Raw genomic sequence first — 17,887 nt, forward strand, 5'->3', positions numbered from 1 at the left:
ATGGATGGATGGATGGATGGATGGATGGATGGGATAGATAGATAGATAGATAGATAGATAGATAGATAGATAGATAGATAGATAGATAGATAGATAGATAGATAGATAGATAGATAGATAGATAGATAGATAGATAGACAGACAGACAGACAGACAGACAGACAGACTAACGTTGTATTAATATTTTAATATGTTTATAGAGCGCGGCTTTATTCAAATTTTCAATAAAAATATTTTAAGTTTGATTGTTGTCGTTATTTAAATGTAATATTTAAATGCAAAAACATTTATTTTTAAAAGACGTCGACAGAGGAAATTGTATCTCCTCCAATCCGGTAGAGAGCGCACTTAAATCAATGGCCCCCATGAAAGCCTCCGGGTACACGTCATGCCAACTGGAGTTTTTAAGTTGTGCGCATGCGTGCATGCAACCCTTTCGCTACGGGATCTGCAAAAAGGTAACGAGCGCTCCTTCTGTTTTCTTCTTTTACGCGTCGAATTGCGCTTTTTACTCGCTACTCACGCTTTAAAACTAAACCCTTAAACATGGCTATAAACACGTTTTGATATTTGATGGCGCTGTGATTGTCATAATCTTTTTTTAAATAAAAATTGTTATGTGGTTTGGTCCACGTAGGCGTCTTTGACGATCTGCTTGATGCTAGCGAGCTGAACTTTGAACTGACAAATCGATGAAATGCCTTTTAATAATAGAATTGTGGTCAACTATAGTGATGGACCAACAAAACAGATTAATAAGATTTTTAATTCCTTGCGTGCTAACACAGCAGTGACCCAACATTCGCATATTGCTAAATTTATTTCATGCTACTTAATGTGCCTGTACCAACTTTTAAACTCTTATTTCTTCCTAAATATTACAAACTACATTCGCACTCTTGGTTGCATACTAAAAGCATCAGATCCACAACAAAAAATGTCTTAAATAGTGTTGTTATGAGATGATCACGTACTAGTAAATGTGATGTATGTCTTCCAGATGATGAAGATGCTGCACGTCTTTTTGGTCCTGGCGCTGCTCGCCTTGGGTTCTGGAGAAGAGGGCGCCCGTTTGCTAGCGTCCAAGTCCCTGCTCAACCGCTACGCCGTGGAAGGGCGAGACCTAACCCTGCAATACAACATTTACAACGTGGGCTCCAGGTGGGAAGGAAGCACATATGAGATGAATCATATTTGTGTATCTATGTACAATTATTAGGAAATCTGTGCTCTGTGTTCCAGCGCTGCTCTGGAAGTGGAGCTATCAGATGATTCTTTCCCGCCCGAGGACTTTGGAATTGTTTCGGGAATGCTGAACGTGAAATGGGACAGGATTGCGCCGTATCCTTAAAACCAAGCGTCTACGAGTCGAAAAATCTGTGATGACAGCTCACAAAAATGCCCCTGCGTGTTACAGGCTACTGTGCAATCCACACTGACACTCGTTGAGCTAACTGTCAGCTTTGTTTTGTTGTCCTCCATCACAGAATTATTTTTGCGGCATAACATCCATCCATCCATTTTGTAAAGCGCTTATCCTGATTCCGATGCAGCTAACTCAGAAAAGCGATGTCAACAAGTGTTTTTTGTGTGTCTAAACTTAACTTGTTGGGTGTTCAGAGCCAGCAACGTGTCCCACACTGTTGTGCTGCGGCCCCTGAAAGCCGGCTACTTTAACTTCACCTCGGCCTCCGTCAGCTACCTGGCTCAGGAGGGCGGACAAGTTGTGGTATAGACAGTTTAAATATTCTTTGACCATAAACCGCTCAGCCTTCTAAGCTGCACTAACTCAAATTGAACAGAAAATTGATTTTTGTACTATAAGCCGCAGTTTGTAACATAGGATATTTATGCAGAAAGATGGTACAAGGAAGGTTTTTGCATTGTTTTCAACACAGACTGAACATGCCTGCACCTTTAGAAATAAGCAGGACCAACATACAGTATTTTCAACATGACGACCTACTCACTTAAAATACTGCACCAATGCAACAGTAATGTGCCTAATTGTGTTTACTAGTGGAGAGTGTCCCCTGTTGGCGTGTAAAATAGCATTTCAAACTCAATACGTACTGTACTTTGATGGTCTTAATCTGTCTACCTTTGTTTACTGGGAGATTGCTCCCCTGGTGGCTCGTAAGTAAAGTGCAGATAAGCAGCACTTGACAATAAGCCACAGGGTTCAAAGTGTGATAAAAAGTGGCGGCTTATAGTCCAAAATTTACTCTAAATAGATTTTAGATTTTAGATTTAGATTTTAGTTGACAAGGAAGTGACAGATGAATTTTACGTTTTACAGGTGGGCTACACCAGCGCTCCCGGTCAGGGAGGCATCCTGGCTCAGAGGGAATTTGACCGCCGCTTTTCCCCACATTTTGTAAGACACACACTAAAACAATGTTTCATCCCTCCCCGCTTACCTTTTTTTTTTTTTTTTTCTTTCCGCTAGCTTGACTGGTTCGCTTTCGGTGTGATGACCCTCCCATCCATCGGGATCCCGTTCCTGCTCTGGTACTCCAGCAAGAGGAAGTACGACTCACCCAAGCCAAAGAAGAACTGATGTGGGGAAAAAAATACACCTTTTTATTTCAGACTGGAGGGGCGGGTCGGTATGTAAGGGGTTAAGTGGGCGCAGGAAGTCTGAGAAGCTTAATAACCCATATTGGGGGGTGGAAGGTGTGCCAATGATTACATGTCAGCAAACCAGTTCTTACAGCGGCAGTTACTACTCTATGTAACTATGCTGAAATCAGTTTTTGAAGTTGTTACACTTCAATAAATAAAACAAGTTTGTTTTTTTTACTATCTTGGGTCTGATTGATTTGTTTTCCTATCCCATTCACTGAAAATGTACTAGCACCCATTATTTGAATTTTATCAAATGTGTGCCATAAGCTTAGTCTGTTTTGTATCACTCATATTACTTTATTTTTATCAGACTGAGGGAAATCCATATCACAATTCACTTTAATCACTTAAAAAAAACTCTTAAGCTTTACATTGTAGTACAAGGGTTTTATAGCATAAGATTCATTTAAAACAACTGATCAATTTGTGAATTATGTGCTTTAAACTTTGGAGCTTTAAAGACAACTTAGTAACCTTTAAATGCTTATTCGTGATAATATTGGCCTTTTTTAAAATATTTTAATAGTTTTAAAACACGTTATAAATATTTATTTAAAAAAAACATCACGTGGCCTATCGTTTTGCTGATAATTTTAACTACTAAAATTATTTCGCGAATTAATATCAGCGTCAAACCGTTTTAGTACGTTTCCCGAACAGCGATGCTTGTGTAAAGTAGTTCCGGTTTTATTGTGAAATCGCGCGTCGTTCATCCTTGCGCGCTTGACAACAAAAACAAAATGACGTCTTTACTGCGAAATAAGAAGGAAACTTGCAGCCGGGCGTTAACATTTCCTTAGTTGGCGGTGCCGTGAACGCCCCCTCGTCGTTGCACACGGAAAAGTCCCGATTGCCGTGACGGTAATTCGGACATGACATCACTGACAAGTGAGTCGTTTCCGCGTTCTAATTCTACGTGGTTCGTTCACGATCGTGAGCTTGACACACGGCGAGCATTCGCACTGCAACCCTGCCGAGAGCAGCGCACCTCCCGCCGGGTGAGTAAGCTCCCTACGTCGCATACCAACACTCGGTGCTCCTGCCAACTATTCGCCACTTTGCATTTTTATACGATCCGTTTAGTCTTCTTTAAAAATCAAATGTTCATATTTGTATATCGCCCAGTTTGCTCGACATGTCACAACAGGTTGACATGCACAAGATGGACATGTTCAGACACTACACACAAATATTTGAATATTTTCGCTTGTAAACGCGTTTTCTGTTTAAAAACAGGAGTGTCCATGTTTTTCAATTTCATTTTGTTATTCTTCCTTATGGCTTTTTTGGTGTTCTGTTCTATTATGATATGACAGACATGACAAGCAAATTAACATGGAATAGCTATGACTCATGTGAGGGACAAATTTCTCTAACTTTCTCTCAAAATGAAGATTTACTACATAGCATAGGCAGATAAATGTTAATTTCCCATCTGCATTGTGTACCTGCTTCCATTTGGGGCTAATTTGGACAAAATTCTTCGTAGGACTTCGCCAAAGTACTTATAATCGTTGGAAAGTGTCTCAAATGGCATTTTCAAACCAAAATGGCCGACTTCCTGTATAATATCAGAATGGGGTCCCTAAGACATTTTCATGCGTCTTGGTTATGATAGACATATTTTACAATAGACATTGTGCAGTGGTTATTTATTTCAAACTCTCACTCTTATTTGCTGGCACCCTAGTCACTCACCAGGCCAGGCTCCGCCTTTTAAAGACATACACACATAAAGTCAAAGAAGCACGTGAGGATGGCGAGCCCAAGTGGTCAAAAATAATACCTGTGACTCACACATTCGCTGTTTAAAGGGACAATGTGTAAGATTGAGACGGTTTTTAATTAATTAACTTAAATGATTGTAAATTTCAAAAACTTGCAAATGAATGTGTTCTTATGACCAGTATGCATTTTCAATTTTCACATTAAATTTGTGTCATGTCGTACATGCGCAGTAATTATCAGCGCAAAAATGCATCAAATAAGATTGAACACTGCGCTAATGATGATTTGGACGGACTGTGAAAATGACAGCCTGCTCATTATAGTTTGACGGGTTCACAGCGGGGGTGCCACATGCCAACCCAGGAGGCCGCCCGCCATGGTCAAGTGGGCGGCATTATTCTGTTCAGTGTGTGAAAACGGGAGTTCAGAACAGACAGACGTTCTCCTGTCACGATTTCTTTTGAAAAGTGCTTAAAAAACATGTTAAGTCTTTTAAATAAGCGTTTTATGACAGTTCTGAACTCCTCATTGTAATTATTGTTATTATTAGTAGTACTAGACAACATATTTGTCACAAAGAAGCAAACGCTAAATGATTATCACTGTGTAAGCCGAGTAGCCTAGCCAAAATTACGATTTAGCATCTTGCCACAGCACGGTGTGGGAAATTTGCAAGTTTCACGAATGTGTCGGCAGCTACTTTTGGGAAATTTAATTGATGCAATAAAACAAAAGAAATTCAGTGACTCAGAGGAATGAATGTGCGACGCGCTTTTAATAGACTACGCCGTATGAGTGTATGTGTGTGTGTGTGTGTGTGTGTGTGTCATTCTCTAGAGACTAGCCACTCCTTAAGAAGGACATACCAGATCAAAAAAAAAAAAAAAAAAGTCATGGTTAACATTACATTACATTCCTGAATTGAAGCCAATGGGCTGATACTGAAACTGTGTTGTCAGTTTAAATAAACATCAAGTTGATTTTTTTTTTTTTTGTGGCCTAATAAAGTACACCTTGGATGGTTTAACTGTAGCTACATGCCGCAACCAGGGAAGTGGGACAGAAAGTGGAAGTTCAACACAACCCATGTCCTCATACTTGAAGGCTGACAGAAAGACAAAAAAAAGTTCTGTCGCCATCCGGCATCAGGAAGAAACAAATCGCTTTCTGATCTCTTTTCAGGTTTAGACACGGTGGATGATCATGCGGCACCTGTGGTTTAGTATAAATTAACCTTCCAAAAAAGTGCGACGTGAGCCGACATGGCCGTGTTCAAGCCTGAGAACGTGGAGGATTTCTACGAGATCGGGGAAGTTCTGGGAAGGTAGGGATGCCAACATTGATGAAAAAATATTCAACTTATGCTAATGCTAAAGTTAAACAAAAGGGGCCCATGAACATAGCCTTGTGGGATGCCTTGTTAAACCTGTATTATTTTTTAAAATTATTTTTCCTGTACCTCAAGCCTGTCTTTGCGACTTCTCTCCTGCGCCGCAGCGGCCATTTTGGCGAAGTCCACCGTGTCCGCGAGCTGGCCACGGGGACGTACTGGGCGGGCAAGTTCGTGAAGCTTCGTAAGACCTCGTGCAGCCTCCTGGGCCTGGAGCGCAGGCGCGTGGAGCAGGAAGTGGAGGTGATCCAAGCCCTGCAGCATCCAAACATCATCGCGCTCAAGGACGTCTTTGAGAGTCGATCGGAGGTGGTGCTCATCCTGGAGATGTGCGTAACAACACCAAGAGATCTATCTAAATCCAAAATGCGGTCTATCTCACCCACCTTTTTTTTTAATCCAGGGTGTGTGGCGGCGAGCTGTTTGACTTCATCGCGGAGAAGGAGATGCTGACGGAGAACGAGGCCATCGAGTTCATGAAGCAGATCCTGGCCGGGCTGGCCTTCATGCACAGCAAGAACATCGGCCACTTTGACCTCAAGGTAGCGCGTGTGAACAAACCGGGCATAGAAATCACACCTTGACCTCATTTTGTGGCCGTCCAGCCAGAAAACATCATGCTGTCCGACAAAGAATCGCCGCATCCCAACATCAAACTCATCGACTTTGGCCTGGCCCACCATTTTGTTCCCGGGGAGGAGTACAAGAGCACCAGCGGAACCCCACAGTACATCGGTTAGCCTCGTTCGTTTAAATTGATTTCAATGGAACAAACTTTTTACTTTTCGAAAACGCCAAAGTCCGACCTGGCTTCACAGAGTCCAGGCTTGGCTTTGTTTAATCCATTTTGAATGGTGTCACTCTAACGAGATTACGAGCTTACTTCTCAAGGTGGATGAGCAACGTCGTTTATGAAGTGTTCCCGTCGTTACGTTCCCACAATACCCGCACTAACCAAAATATACAAAGTAGAGCTTAAACTTTTTTTTTTTGGTTTTGATTTTGTTTCTTTTAAAAAACATATATAAAAGCTATTTTTTGGTGTGGTCCCACTTAGAAGAACAGAATACCATGAAAATCGGCAATAAACAAGCAATAGATATGGTAAAAAAATAATATATAAAGTTGGTATTTTTTCACTGGCCTGATTTAAAAGAAAATTGCAATAAAAATTGCGACATAAACCAGTAATACAAAAAGTTATGTTCATAAATCAAAATAGATGTACTGTAATAGAGATCGTTTTTTATGAATAAATTTGCTATTTTTGACTGCTCTGACTTGAAGACAAATTACAAGAAAAATCGCAGCAGAAATTGAAAAAAGTTATGCTCATAAATGAGAATTGACGATGGAGTGAAGCAAGAACGGAAGAGCTTTGTAGCGAGGGAACTCTACTGTATCCAGATATTTAATATTAATTCCCAAAATGGTAGGCCAAGGTGATATATTCTTTACCACAAGGGGGAGCCCACGTACCACACTGAGATTTAATGAGTTCAACTAAGGGTGCGTATTGTGAATGGCCTATGAGCAACTAGGGCGCCCTGATTGGTCGTTACCAGAGCCTAGAAAAGTGACGTCATCTTCAATTAACAGCAATACGAAAAATACCGGTATAAAGTAAACTTTAAAAAATAATTTAGTCATCAAATGAAATAAGAACTTTTTACTGTTAAAATGGCTAAACAAGTGGACTAATTTTGTCCATTTGACAGTAAATACAATTCCAAAGGAATAAAAATGTTAATCTTTCACTTACCTTTTCTTTAATGTCAAACAAAAACATTTAAGTGTTCCCAGGGTCAGCAAAATCTCAAATTTTTAAAAACATTTGATGCCATTGATATTCTCCATTGCTGTGGTTAAACCTGATCCATAAATAAAATATTTAAATACTCCCCACATTTCTAAAAGCACTTCAGAGAACTCGTTTTCAACATTGCTTAAACACATTTTTAAAATGGTAGACACCTTTAAAACAGACAAAAATGTATAGTGTCTCATGTATGTAATGCCTGCAATACATTAATAAAACATTTTTTTTCGTTTATCATCTCATAATATACATCAGTAATTATAGTCAAAGAATAATTTAATAAAATGAACCTACCATCATCAATTTTTGTAGGCATAGGAAAACAGAGTCCTCAAGGATTTTACCTTCAATTTCCTTCAGCAAAAAAAGACTGAACTTAAAATACTTCCTGTTTTCTCTCTTCTTCTTTCACATTTAATTGCCAAACATAGTAGGGTTCCACTAAGTGGTTGGCAGTGGAATTACACCCCGGATAAACAGGCACCTGATTTTTTTTTTTTTGGTTTGTTTTGTTCGCAAATGTCTTTTTTAGGGGGCATGGGGGACGAAATCATAGATTTGAGGCTTAATGTTTTGGTAACGCTTTTCGTCCCATCTTTTCCAGCTCCAGAGGTGATCAACGGCGAAGCCCTGGGGACGGCGGCCGATATGTGGTGATTATGCGCTTCTCGTCCTTGCACATTGTGTGTCCTGCACGTTGGAATTCTTGAAACATTATTCCCACGTCTTGACGCTTTTCTCGTCTTCTTTGCCCCCCCCCAGGAGCATCGGTGTGATAACGTACATACTGTAAGTTGGAAGCCTTTTGGGGTGAGGTATCAACGGGTTGTGGTTTTTTAGTAACGTCCTTACGTTGTCCACAGCTTGAGCGGCATGTCGCCCTTCCAGGGCTGCACGGACGAAGACACGCTGAGGAACGTCCTGGCCATGGATTACGAGTTTGACACGCAGTGCTTTAGCACCACCAGCTGCACGGCCAAAGACTTCATCCAAAAACTTCTGGTCAAGAATCCCAGGTCGGTTCATATGTGGAATCCATTCTTATAATGTTTGTTTAATGTTGATCAAAGTTCAACTTGGGGTTTTATTTTAGCTCGTGATTTTTGTGAATATATTATCATTTCACGTTGTGTGTTCAAGTGAGAGACTGACGGCCGAGGAGTGTCTTTTTCATCCGTGGATCAAGGTGAGCGTATTCCATGCTTCTTTTTTTTTTTTCGCGCTGACTAAATCAGTTTCTGTTGCAGCCACTGACGCGCCAACAGAAAGATAACAGGAATCGATCGTCCATCAACATGAAGAACTTCAAGAAGTTCAATGCCAGAAGGAAGTGGAAGGTACATTTTTTTTCCCACAAATTGCCTGTCATATTTCAGAATTTTAGTAGAAAAAAAATCATTTTTATTTTACAATGTATTATCTTTTTATTTTAAATATTTTGCTATCTAATTTTTTATGTATTTATTTTAATATTTTTATTTTGTTGTTATCTCCAGATGTCATACCACATGGTTTGGATCTGCAACCGTCTGGTTCGCTTAAGACTTTTGTGTAAAGGCAACTCAGATGCACCCGAGGTAAGACAAAAAAAAAAATGCACTTGAGCAGTCACTTTTGGTACAGCTGAACAAATTCATCACATCCACAATCAACAAGCATAATCAGGCTTGATTTTTATGTCAAATGATTAAAATGTTCCTCCCTAATGTTCGCAGAGTTTTTACACTTCCAAAATTTCAGTATTTCTATCTACTTTGAAACCCAATTTAGAGTTGCATGCATTCAGTGTAGTACCACATTGTGCCACAGCATGCGGGGGCAGCACTGAGCTCTACAGGAAAGCAAGCTTCACAAGAAGAAGCGAGGACGGTTCCCTACTGAGCTGTGGTAATAGTCCTTGTTCCCTCTATTTTTCTTTTAAAATGTCCTACAGAGACAATGTGAAAGCGACGCTGAGGACACAGAGAGCAAACCCGCATCGTTGCTACGCCGACGACTCAGCAGCAGTTCATAGAGTCGGCAACGGGTGGCAGCGGCGAGCGCTGAAACGGACTGTTTTTACTTGGCAATTTGCATGCTAAATCCTCTACCAAACGAAGGACAACCTTACCTTCATTTTTTTTTTTTTCACATTTTATGGCCCCCAAAAGCTCGATGTAAATTCCCAGTCAAAAAAAACATTCCTACCTCAACTCACCTGTCATTGCTGTAGCATGGCCGCCACCACGACCGCCATTTTGTACAGTGCTTATCACTAATCGTATCGCTTGTATTTTTTGAGTGTTGTTTACATCAATGCGTGTATATGACCTGGTTTTGTGTCGCGACTCACTTAGCGCGCATGTTGCTATCTAGAATGCATGTATGTCATTATTTTGAACTCACTACATATTGTTGTTTTGTATGTAATTATATCTGAAGTTAGTTATAGGAAATGAAACTACAATTTTCAAACTCCATTTTGAAACCCCGTGAGAAATAATGATTAACTTTAATGGGTATAAACGCGACACATTGACACGTGATACACGGTAATTCTGAGTTAGCATCTGCTAGCATACTCTGTTGTTAGCATGCAACTAGTTAGATAATGGCTATCAGGTAATTGTACATAAAATTTACATTCAACTGTATTTCTCATATTGTGTAGCATGTAATGTAGCTAGCTTACCTCTTGTCCAAGACAACAACGAATTCCATTTCTTGTTCTTTGGTTGTCATCATCAATATGATAGCAGAATACTTTGGGTCGGAGTCGACAGTCATTCCACTTTTTGGGGCGTTTTTACTTCATTTTAATTCGGTTAAAGTAATATTTCTACTGGGTGAGTCCAGTTCAGTTGTATTTAACCTTAAAGTAAGCGGCTATAGAAAATGGATGGATGGATATCTTAAGTTGATTTTAGTGAACTATTTGTTTTTCAACACTTATGGTACATTTAAGATTGCTACATGAATAAAGCTATATTAATGTTTTTTTTTTTTCCATTTTTTGTTAAAGCGGCTCATGGCTACATTTAGAAATCCCATAAAAAACATTTTTAGTGTACAGGCTATGGCACATTTTGCTTTTCAGCCACATGCTACTTCTGTGTTAGCATCTGCTAGCAAACTGTGTTGTTAGCATGTAACTAGTTGTATAATTATGATTCTGTCATCCGATTAATTTATTGACGGAATTTTGAATAAAGCTACACATGTAGTTTTTTAGCCACATGCTAATTGCCAGCAAAATGAGTTGTTAGTATGCAGCAAAAAATGTCAACACTCGTTTTCAGTTTTGTCTTTCAATTATTTGTGGTTGCTTGTCTTTTTTATGCATACAACAAAATGCGTTGTTAGCATGTAGCTAACAACACATTTTGGCTACTTGGGATTCTGCCGTAAATTTATTTGTGTATGTAAAATTGAAACTACTCATCCTGTTCTGTTAGCTACATGCTACACTGGAGTTAGCATCTGTTATTTGTGCATATAATTTATATTGAAGTTTTTAAATCGTCAAGCTACACATAAAATTGCTAAAGGAGTAAATCTATGTAAAAGCAGTTTTTCTTTTATTTTGTTAAAATTTCGCAGGATTACAACAATATTAAATATACTTAAACCCAGGAAACTGATTTGTTCCCAATATTTTCCGTTATTTAAACACAAGCACAATAGTCAAGACCTTCCTCTTGCTTTTAATATCGTTACAAAGAATTACAAAGAAAAGTTTTGACCGGCATCGAAACAATGCTTTTGGGTGGGATTTTTGAAAAAAAAAAAAAAAAAAAAAAAGTGTGAAAGTGCTAGAAACAAACATGTCGAGGAAGAGGAGGGGCAAATTTGAGGGGAGAAGCTTCCTGGGTGTGTTTAGCTAGAACACACAAAAAGAAGTGTTAAAAAAAAAATTGCGCAAGAACGTTAAGATGAAAATGTGGGTGTGGTTTGTGTCTTACATGGAGGTCATGTCATTGAGCGCGTGGTCCAGTTCCTCGCTGATGGCTTTGTATTTGAGCTTCTGTGCGTACAGCTCATCTACAAAACATCAAAATATTCCCAATGTTCACTCAACTGCAGATGGGAAGGGTCAAAACTTTATTGACCTAAATGCGTGCTGTATTGGTGAAGTTTTGTGTAACAAAAAAGTTAAATTGCACAGTGTACAATAAAAGACAAAAAAACTCAGAAGCGTGCCTATTTTATGACAAAACACTGACATAAATATGACATAAAATATTTCTTAACACTAAAATATTCCATGCATCGCCCACTACGCAAAAAAAGACATTGTGTTCAATATATTTGTGTTAATACGTACCAAGGGGGCGGCCATTTTGTCACTGTTGACTTTAAAATGATTGTAACTTATTAATTGCGGGTTTACCTTGATTTTTTTCTTAAAATTTTTCAGACTTTTAAGTCAGACCAGTCCAAGAAAAAAAATGTACTAATCCAAAAAAAATAAACTACAATCTACTACATATTTTTATTTATGACTATGTGTATTGCAGATTTATCCTCCTTTTTTTTTTGAGGGAACAGACCAAAAAAAAAATTAAATTGGAAAAAAAAAGGAATAAAACTAATAAAAACTAAGGTTTACCTCCCTTTTTTCCTTGCAATTTTTCATCCTTTTGAGTCAGAACAGTAAAAAAAAAATTGCAATTTTATTCATGAAAAAAAAACCTCGACGACATGAATTCTTAATTATGATCATATCTATTGCATCTTTACCAACCTATTTTTCTTGATATTTTTCCTCATTCTAAGTTAGACCAGACAAACAAAAAAAAAGTTAATTCCTCAATTTGCAGCTTTTCAGGTACACCGGGTATTTTAGTGAATGATAAATAAAAATGATTAAAAAAAAAAAAAGTCTTACCTTCCAGATCATCGATAGTCTTTTCCAGTTTCGCCACGGACCTCTCAGCAAACTCTGCTCTGGTCTCAGCCTAATTAAGACAAAACATTTCATGTCAATATTTCCATCCATCAACGTGATGTAATATGCAAAAAAAACAAAAAAAAAACCAAACATCTTCTCACCTCTTTGAGTTTATCTGTCAGGATCTTGATCTCCTCCTCATATTTGTCCTCCTTCTGGGAGTACTGCGTGGACAAATTCACAATAAACGTGAGAAAACAATTCATTTTTGGATCTTTTTTTTTTTTTTTTTTAAGGCTTACCTTCTCCGCCTGAGCCTCCAAAGACTTCAGGTTGTTGGTGACGTTCTTCAGTTCCTCCTCCAACTCGGCACATTTACTGGAGAGTGTGATTTCATTGGAGTTACTTTGCTAGTTTATACGTAGCTCGTTATCAAGCTAACTCTGTAGGTTGGTTGCTATGTAGCTAGGTAGCTTAATTTCATTTTTAAAAAAAGACTTTGAGTAAAAAGTAAATACGTGGATAGACACTCACGCCTCAGCCAGCTCCGCTCTCTCTTCCGTACGCTCCAGCTCGCCTTCCACGATCACCAGTTTACGAGCCACCTGCACCGCCACAACAAAGTTAACGCCTCACCTGCTCACAGGAAGTCAAGAACGAACCGCGCAGGAAGTCCGACTCACCTCCTCGTACTTGCGATCCGAGTCCTCCGCGATGTGCTTGGCCTCCTTCAGCTGGATCTCCTGGAGCTCCATCTTCTCCTCGTCCTTCAGGGCCCGGTTCTCGATCACTTTCATGCCTCTGTGCGCATAAGGAAGGTTTTGCTAGCATGCTATTTAGCCTAATAAGCTAGCTGAGAGAAATGGGAATGTGGTTTGTTTGTGTTGAGCTATTCAACTAATATATATATATATATATATATATATATATATATATTTTTTTTTCCACCTCTCGCTCTCGTCGGCTGCCTTCTCAGCCTCCTCCAGCTTCTGCAAGGCGGTGGCTAGCCTCTCCTGAGCTCGGTCCAATTCTTCCTCCACCAGCTGGATGCGCCTGTTCAGGGAGGCTACCTCAGCCTCGGCCTGCACACACACACACACACACAAAACACACAAATGGTACAGGCTGAGTCACACAAAATGGTGCAATGAAAGCCAAAAATATATATGCAAGTCTTTTGGAGAGGAGAAGTAAACCGAATGTGTTGGAATTGGAATTGAGGTTGTGGGATTTTTCACTAGCTTGGCCAACTTGGGCTGGCTTTGAAAGGGTCAAAACATTGTCAAAAATAAATATAGATTTACTTTCAACCCTTCAAAATCAGTTCAGTGTTCGGTGGCATCAACCCTGTCCTTACATATATATATAAAAAAAAAAAAAAATCAGGGACGACGACCTACGCCACCTTTATGTACAAAAATTGTAAAAATTAGATAATAACACTGTATATTTATATATTTATGAAATAGGAATATTTATTGTGTCCTAATTAGAGTATTATGTCTTTGGAGGCTTTTGCATGATGGGAGCCCAGGCTAAGCCAATCATCAAAGTCATAAGGCTTGTAAATGGCATAAGTTGGCCGCTAGCGCCATCTGGTGGTTTTGAGGTGTCAACATAAAACTTTCTATTGCACCCTGTGTGTGAGGTGCCGTTGAAAGGATTCATGCAAAAATCGGAGGAAATGCTAAATACAAGTTCAGGTTTTCAATATATCCAAAATGGACAATATTTCCAATTTTGAATGGCAGTAAATGAGTCCGACATGGGCTAAATTTGACACCTATAGGATGTACCTCTCCACTTCCCATTTGCAAGCATTTAGAAGGCACGGCAGCGTGGAATACAGTTTTGTGTTTTTATTATCAGAACAAAGTTCATCTGTTATAGTATTTTAACCATTTAACATGACCTTGTTTTATTTAAGTTTTACATTTTTGTGAAACGTTGGTGCGTTAGCCACACTTGGATGCGCATGAGGCATCATTAAGCATTCAACGCTATCAGGTAGCGCTCACACAAGCTTGCGCCTAAAAAGGAGCTGGGGCCATTGTTAAGCTACGAGTCGAGGTTTAGCGGCTGACATCATGGCTCAAGCAGGGGCCCTGAATCCCCTCGACAGCTGTTTGTGAGTGTGTGTGTGTGTGTGTGTGTGTCAGGGGGGTCTTCATCCAGAGCATGAGGAGAATGGAATGCAGTGTGGCTTGATGAGTCTTGATTTACACTGGCTGCTTTGATCAGGCGATATGACCATATTGGAAAGTCTTGGCTCATTTTGATTGGGAGAAAAACAACAAAGTGTGTGTGGTTTTTTTTCTCTTTGTGTGTGTGTGTGTTTGCGTGTGCGAGCATCACTCACGTCAGCGGCCTTCTTGTCGGCCACCTCCAGCTTCTCCTGAGCATCCTTGAGCGCTTCCGAGTATTTGTCCAACTCGTCCTCCGTCCCCTTCAGCTTCTTCTGCATCTGCAGGAGCTCATCTTCGTGCTGTGGGGGAAAAAAGTACAGGCGGCCATTTTTGTAGTTTTGGGGCGCATTTGCAAGCAGTATAGCAGCCCACCTGTTTGCTTCTGTCCTCTGCCGCTTTCTTGTCGGCTTCCGCCTGCTCGGCCTGGTCCAGAGCGTTCTCCTTGTCCAGCTTGAGCATCAGCATCTTTTTCTTGATGGCCTCCATTTTGGCTTACTGTTTCTTTTTTCTTTTGAGAAGAGAAGGAAGGACGGACAGAAGGACAGGACGACGGATGCCCAAGCCTGGCGACGGGGATGAGACACCAAACTCTGACCAAGATGGAGGGTGGACTTTTATACGGGGGGCCGAGGAGGAGGTGGGGGGGGGGGGAGTCCCTACTTAGTGATCATCCCCGTGGACACACCCTCCGTTTGGACACGCCCTGATTAACAGCATCCTGCTTTCCTCCTTACACAAATTTGCATGATTCCAGAAATTCTCCTTCTTATTAAATTTATTTTAAACCATGATAATTTTTTGGGTCTTATGTATCGGTGGTTGGTATCGGCAGGTCCATCAGTACCCAATACCTTGAAATAAAGCTAGTTGTAGCCTGATTCCGATACGGGGTAGCGATATTCACGCGTCCCTATTTTTTAAGCATTTTGTTTTTCAAATCAGATTTTTAATATATATTTTTTGTTTTTATTTAATGTTTTTCTTTATTATTGTGGCTTAATATTCAGTATAAATAAGCTAATTATAATTCTAATTTTAACAGGTAATTTTCTGTTGTTTATGTTACGTCACATTTATTTTTTTTAATTCCAGTTTAAGTGCGTTTAATTCATGTTTTTTTCCTCTTGGTATTGGCCTGATACCTGGTAGAGATACTACTTATTGCTCCTTTCAATAATTTACCAAGATGATTCTAGTATTCTCTCCTTCGTATTGAATTAGTTTAAAAATGCGATTTTACTTTTTTTGCCTTATGTATCGGTGGTTGGTATCGGGAGATCCACGAGAGCCCAATACCTTAAAATAAGGCCGGTATCAGCCCAATGCAATCATCACTCGCCCTTATTTTTTAAGCATTCTGCCTTTCAAATTACTTTAATTTTTTTGCCTTAATTTAATGTTTTTAGTTTAATATGTTCAATATTTTATATAAATTAAAATATACGATAAAATAAAAATAATAAAATTTCAATATGATTATAGATTTATTTTATAATAATTATTAATAAGATTGAAAAAATGTAATAATTTTTTTGAGCAATTTTCTTTTTTAAAAAACGTTTTTTTTAAATGCGTCAATTTATTCAAAACCTCTTCTTTTCATGTAATATGAATTTCAATGCGCCCGCACTCACACTATGCATTATTCATCCCAACCTCCCATCTGAGTCGTCTTGTTGAAATAAGAAAAGGTTATGTGTGTGTGTGTTTGTGTGTGTGTGTGTCCTTAATCCTGAGTAATGCTACTAGTTTAGCATGTTGACTCACAGCTGTTGGCGCCGTCAAGTGAGCACAAGTCTGTTCTAATCCGGCATGACACTCAGTGAGTTTGCAGCGCGACGTGCGTGTAACGCCGCAGCCCCGCTCGCCGACTTGACGTCAACGACGACAACATGTCCGACGCCGGCCTACAAAACTTGAGAAAGCGGCGCACGTGTGACAAAACGCGCCTGCCCTAACGTGACTTCACTTCCTGTTGTTTCAAATAATAAAAGGGAAGATACGGACATCATTTTCACATTTGAAGTAATTTGGGTATTATATGTTTCTAGTAAGTTCTAGTAGGCTTTTCGTGACATGAGAAATGGTGCAAGAATTTTACACTCACTTGACTCATATATGCATAAAATATTTACATGTGTATATGTATATATAATGCACATATGTGTATATAAACATGGCCGTCAAACCTTACAAAAAGTTTTTTCAATTTTACAATGACGTTTTTTTAGACAATGGTCTTAACTCGCACACACTCACCAACTTTGTAGGTAAACACTTGTATTAGAAATGATATTTCCTTTCGTCCTCCTGAGAGGGAGCCTATTCATTTGTGTCCGCTGTTGTGTCCACTTTGTCTCAGCAAGACAGCAAAGTAAATTGCATACCCCACAAACATGAGACATCTTTGGAAAGGCCAGAATGTGCTCCACTCGGCGCACAAGTTTAATAGGGTAGCTGCAAAGAGTCAAAACATATAAACACCCCAAAAAAAAAAAAAACGTCCACTACAGTGGACATTGTTGTGTCCAATGTCTCAACGAAACACCATCCCACTAAAACACATGAGGCATCAATGGAAAGACAAGGATGTCCTCTACTAGCTAGACTAGGACTTAGTAGGGTATCTCTCATGAGTCAAACGATAAAGACCAAATACAAATGTCCACTAAAATGGACAGGATTGTGTCCATTTTTTCTCAGCAAGAGAGCATCCTTCTTAAACATTGGATCAAGGCCCAGCATGTCCTCTACTAACTACAATAGGACTTAGTACGGGATCGCCAATGAGTCAAAAGATATTTATATATCTAAAACTAGTGTCCACAATAGTGGACACTATTATCTTCTGAGCAAAACAGCATCCCATCCACACACAAGATTGGAAAGGCCCGGACGTCCTCTAATTAGCATGCCAGGATTTAATAGAGTAGCTTGAATTTGTCAAAAATCATAAGACAAAAAACAAATGTCCACTACAGTGGACACAAATAAAAAGGCTGAGTCGAAGAACGACACAATGAATCCCTAGTGTTTCCTTACTAGAGACATACTGTTTTGTTTTTTTGTTTTTTTTCCAGAGCCGCTACATCTATATGCAGTCAAGGAGGACCATAAGTGATATTTGGAGAATTTTCAGAAAAAGGTAAAATATTGGCATCAAAAACTAAACTAAGTCCAACCGGACGCCACACAGAAAAAAGCTGCTGGACATTCCTGCCTTGTAACCATAGTCCATCACCTGGCCTGCGCTGACTATAATTGGG

The 17,887-nt window shown here is 39.4% G+C and overlaps 3 protein-coding genes across 5 annotated transcripts; 2 read left to right on the forward strand and 1 right to left on the reverse strand.

Annotated features, from left to right (window-relative positions):
* The first annotated feature begins 417 nt into the window (after positions 1 to 417).
* On the forward strand, positions 418 to 2,805 carry ssr2 (signal sequence receptor, beta). Its single transcript, XM_088404187.1, has 6 exons — positions 418 to 458; positions 1,001 to 1,161; positions 1,243 to 1,341; positions 1,621 to 1,729; positions 2,300 to 2,377; positions 2,450 to 2,805. The coding sequence occupies exons 1-6, from the start codon at positions 426 to 428 to the stop codon at positions 2,558 to 2,560; spliced, it is 591 nt and encodes a 196-aa protein (XP_088260313.1). The 5' UTR covers positions 418 to 425; the 3' UTR covers positions 2,561 to 2,805.
* A 573-nt stretch (positions 2,806 to 3,378) lies between these two features.
* LOC148406281 (death-associated protein kinase 2) lies at positions 3,379 to 10,539 on the forward strand. 2 transcript variants are annotated; one of them, XM_088405557.1, is made up of 12 exons: positions 3,379 to 3,626; positions 5,539 to 5,680; positions 5,854 to 6,075; positions 6,150 to 6,288; positions 6,352 to 6,481; positions 8,170 to 8,218; positions 8,328 to 8,354; positions 8,429 to 8,581; positions 8,706 to 8,751; positions 8,813 to 8,902; positions 9,062 to 9,142; positions 9,499 to 10,539. In XM_088405557.1, the coding sequence occupies exons 2-12, from the start codon at positions 5,619 to 5,621 to the stop codon at positions 9,577 to 9,579; spliced, it is 1,080 nt and encodes a 359-aa protein (XP_088261683.1). In that variant the 5' UTR covers positions 3,379 to 3,626; positions 5,539 to 5,618; the 3' UTR covers positions 9,580 to 10,539. The 2 variants fall into 2 exon arrangements, with proteins under 2 accessions (XP_088261683.1, XP_088261684.1); XM_088405558.1 differs by having other exon boundaries at positions 9,375 to 9,522.
* Positions 10,540 to 11,228: 689 nt separating this feature from the next.
* On the reverse strand, positions 11,229 to 17,880 carry tpm3 (tropomyosin 3). 2 transcript variants are annotated; one of them, XM_088405559.1, is made up of 10 exons: positions 14,994 to 17,873; positions 14,795 to 14,920; positions 13,384 to 13,517; positions 13,119 to 13,236; positions 12,970 to 13,040; positions 12,738 to 12,813; positions 12,597 to 12,659; positions 12,433 to 12,502; positions 11,507 to 11,585; positions 11,229 to 11,424 (listed from the first exon to the last, which is right to left on the reverse strand). In XM_088405559.1, the coding sequence occupies exons 1-10, from the start codon at positions 15,105 to 15,107 to the stop codon at positions 11,421 to 11,423; spliced, it is 855 nt and encodes a 284-aa protein (XP_088261685.1). In that variant the 5' UTR covers positions 15,108 to 17,873; the 3' UTR covers positions 11,229 to 11,420. The 2 variants fall into 2 exon arrangements, with proteins under 2 accessions (XP_088261685.1, XP_088261686.1); XM_088405560.1 differs by lacking the exon at positions 11,229 to 11,424 and having other exon boundaries at positions 11,503 to 11,585; positions 14,994 to 17,880.
* Between the last annotated feature and the right edge of the window lie 7 nt (positions 17,881 to 17,887).

Source organism: Hippichthys cyanospilos, chromosome 21 (genome assembly GCF_059441005.1).
Source record: "Hippichthys cyanospilos isolate Australia breed blue-spotted pipefish chromosome 21, RoL_Hcya_1.0, whole genome shotgun sequence".
In the NCBI taxonomy this organism is placed as follows: Eukaryota; Metazoa; Chordata; class Actinopteri; order Syngnathiformes; family Syngnathidae; genus Hippichthys; species Hippichthys cyanospilos.

Bases quoted from the DNA above. Each gene is read 5' to 3' on its own strand.
- ssr2 (XM_088404187.1), top strand. From the start codon at position 426: ATGCAACCCTTTCGCTACGGGATCTGCAAAAAG. The intron at 1,162-1,242 runs GTGGGAAGGAAG...TCTGTGTTCCAG, and splicing joins ATTTACAACGTGGGCTCCAG to CGCTGCTCTGGAAGTGGAGC. The intron at 1,342-1,620 runs GTATCCTTAAAA...TTGGGTGTTCAG, and splicing joins AAATGGGACAGGATTGCGCC to AGCCAGCAACGTGTCCCACA.
- LOC148406281 (XM_088405557.1), top strand. From the start codon at position 5,619: ATGGCCGTGTTCAAGCCTGAGAACGTGGAGGATTTCTACGAGATCGGG. The intron at 6,289-6,351 runs GTAGCGCGTGTG...GTGGCCGTCCAG, and splicing joins TCGGCCACTTTGACCTCAAG to CCAGAAAACATCATGCTGTC. The intron at 8,219-8,327 runs GTGATTATGCGC...GCCCCCCCCCAG, and splicing joins GGGACGGCGGCCGATATGTG to GAGCATCGGTGTGATAACGT.
- tpm3 (XM_088405559.1), bottom strand. From the start codon at position 15,107: ATGGAGGCCATCAAGAAAAAGATGCTGATGCTCAAGCTGGACAAGGAG. The intron at 12,814-12,969 runs GTGAGTGTCTAT...CACACTCTCCAG, and splicing joins AGAGCGGAGCTGGCTGAGGC to TAAATGTGCCGAGTTGGAGG. The intron at 11,586-12,432 runs GTAAGACTTTTT...GATGTTTTGTAG, and splicing joins GACTATCGATGATCTGGAAG to ATGAGCTGTACGCACAGAAG.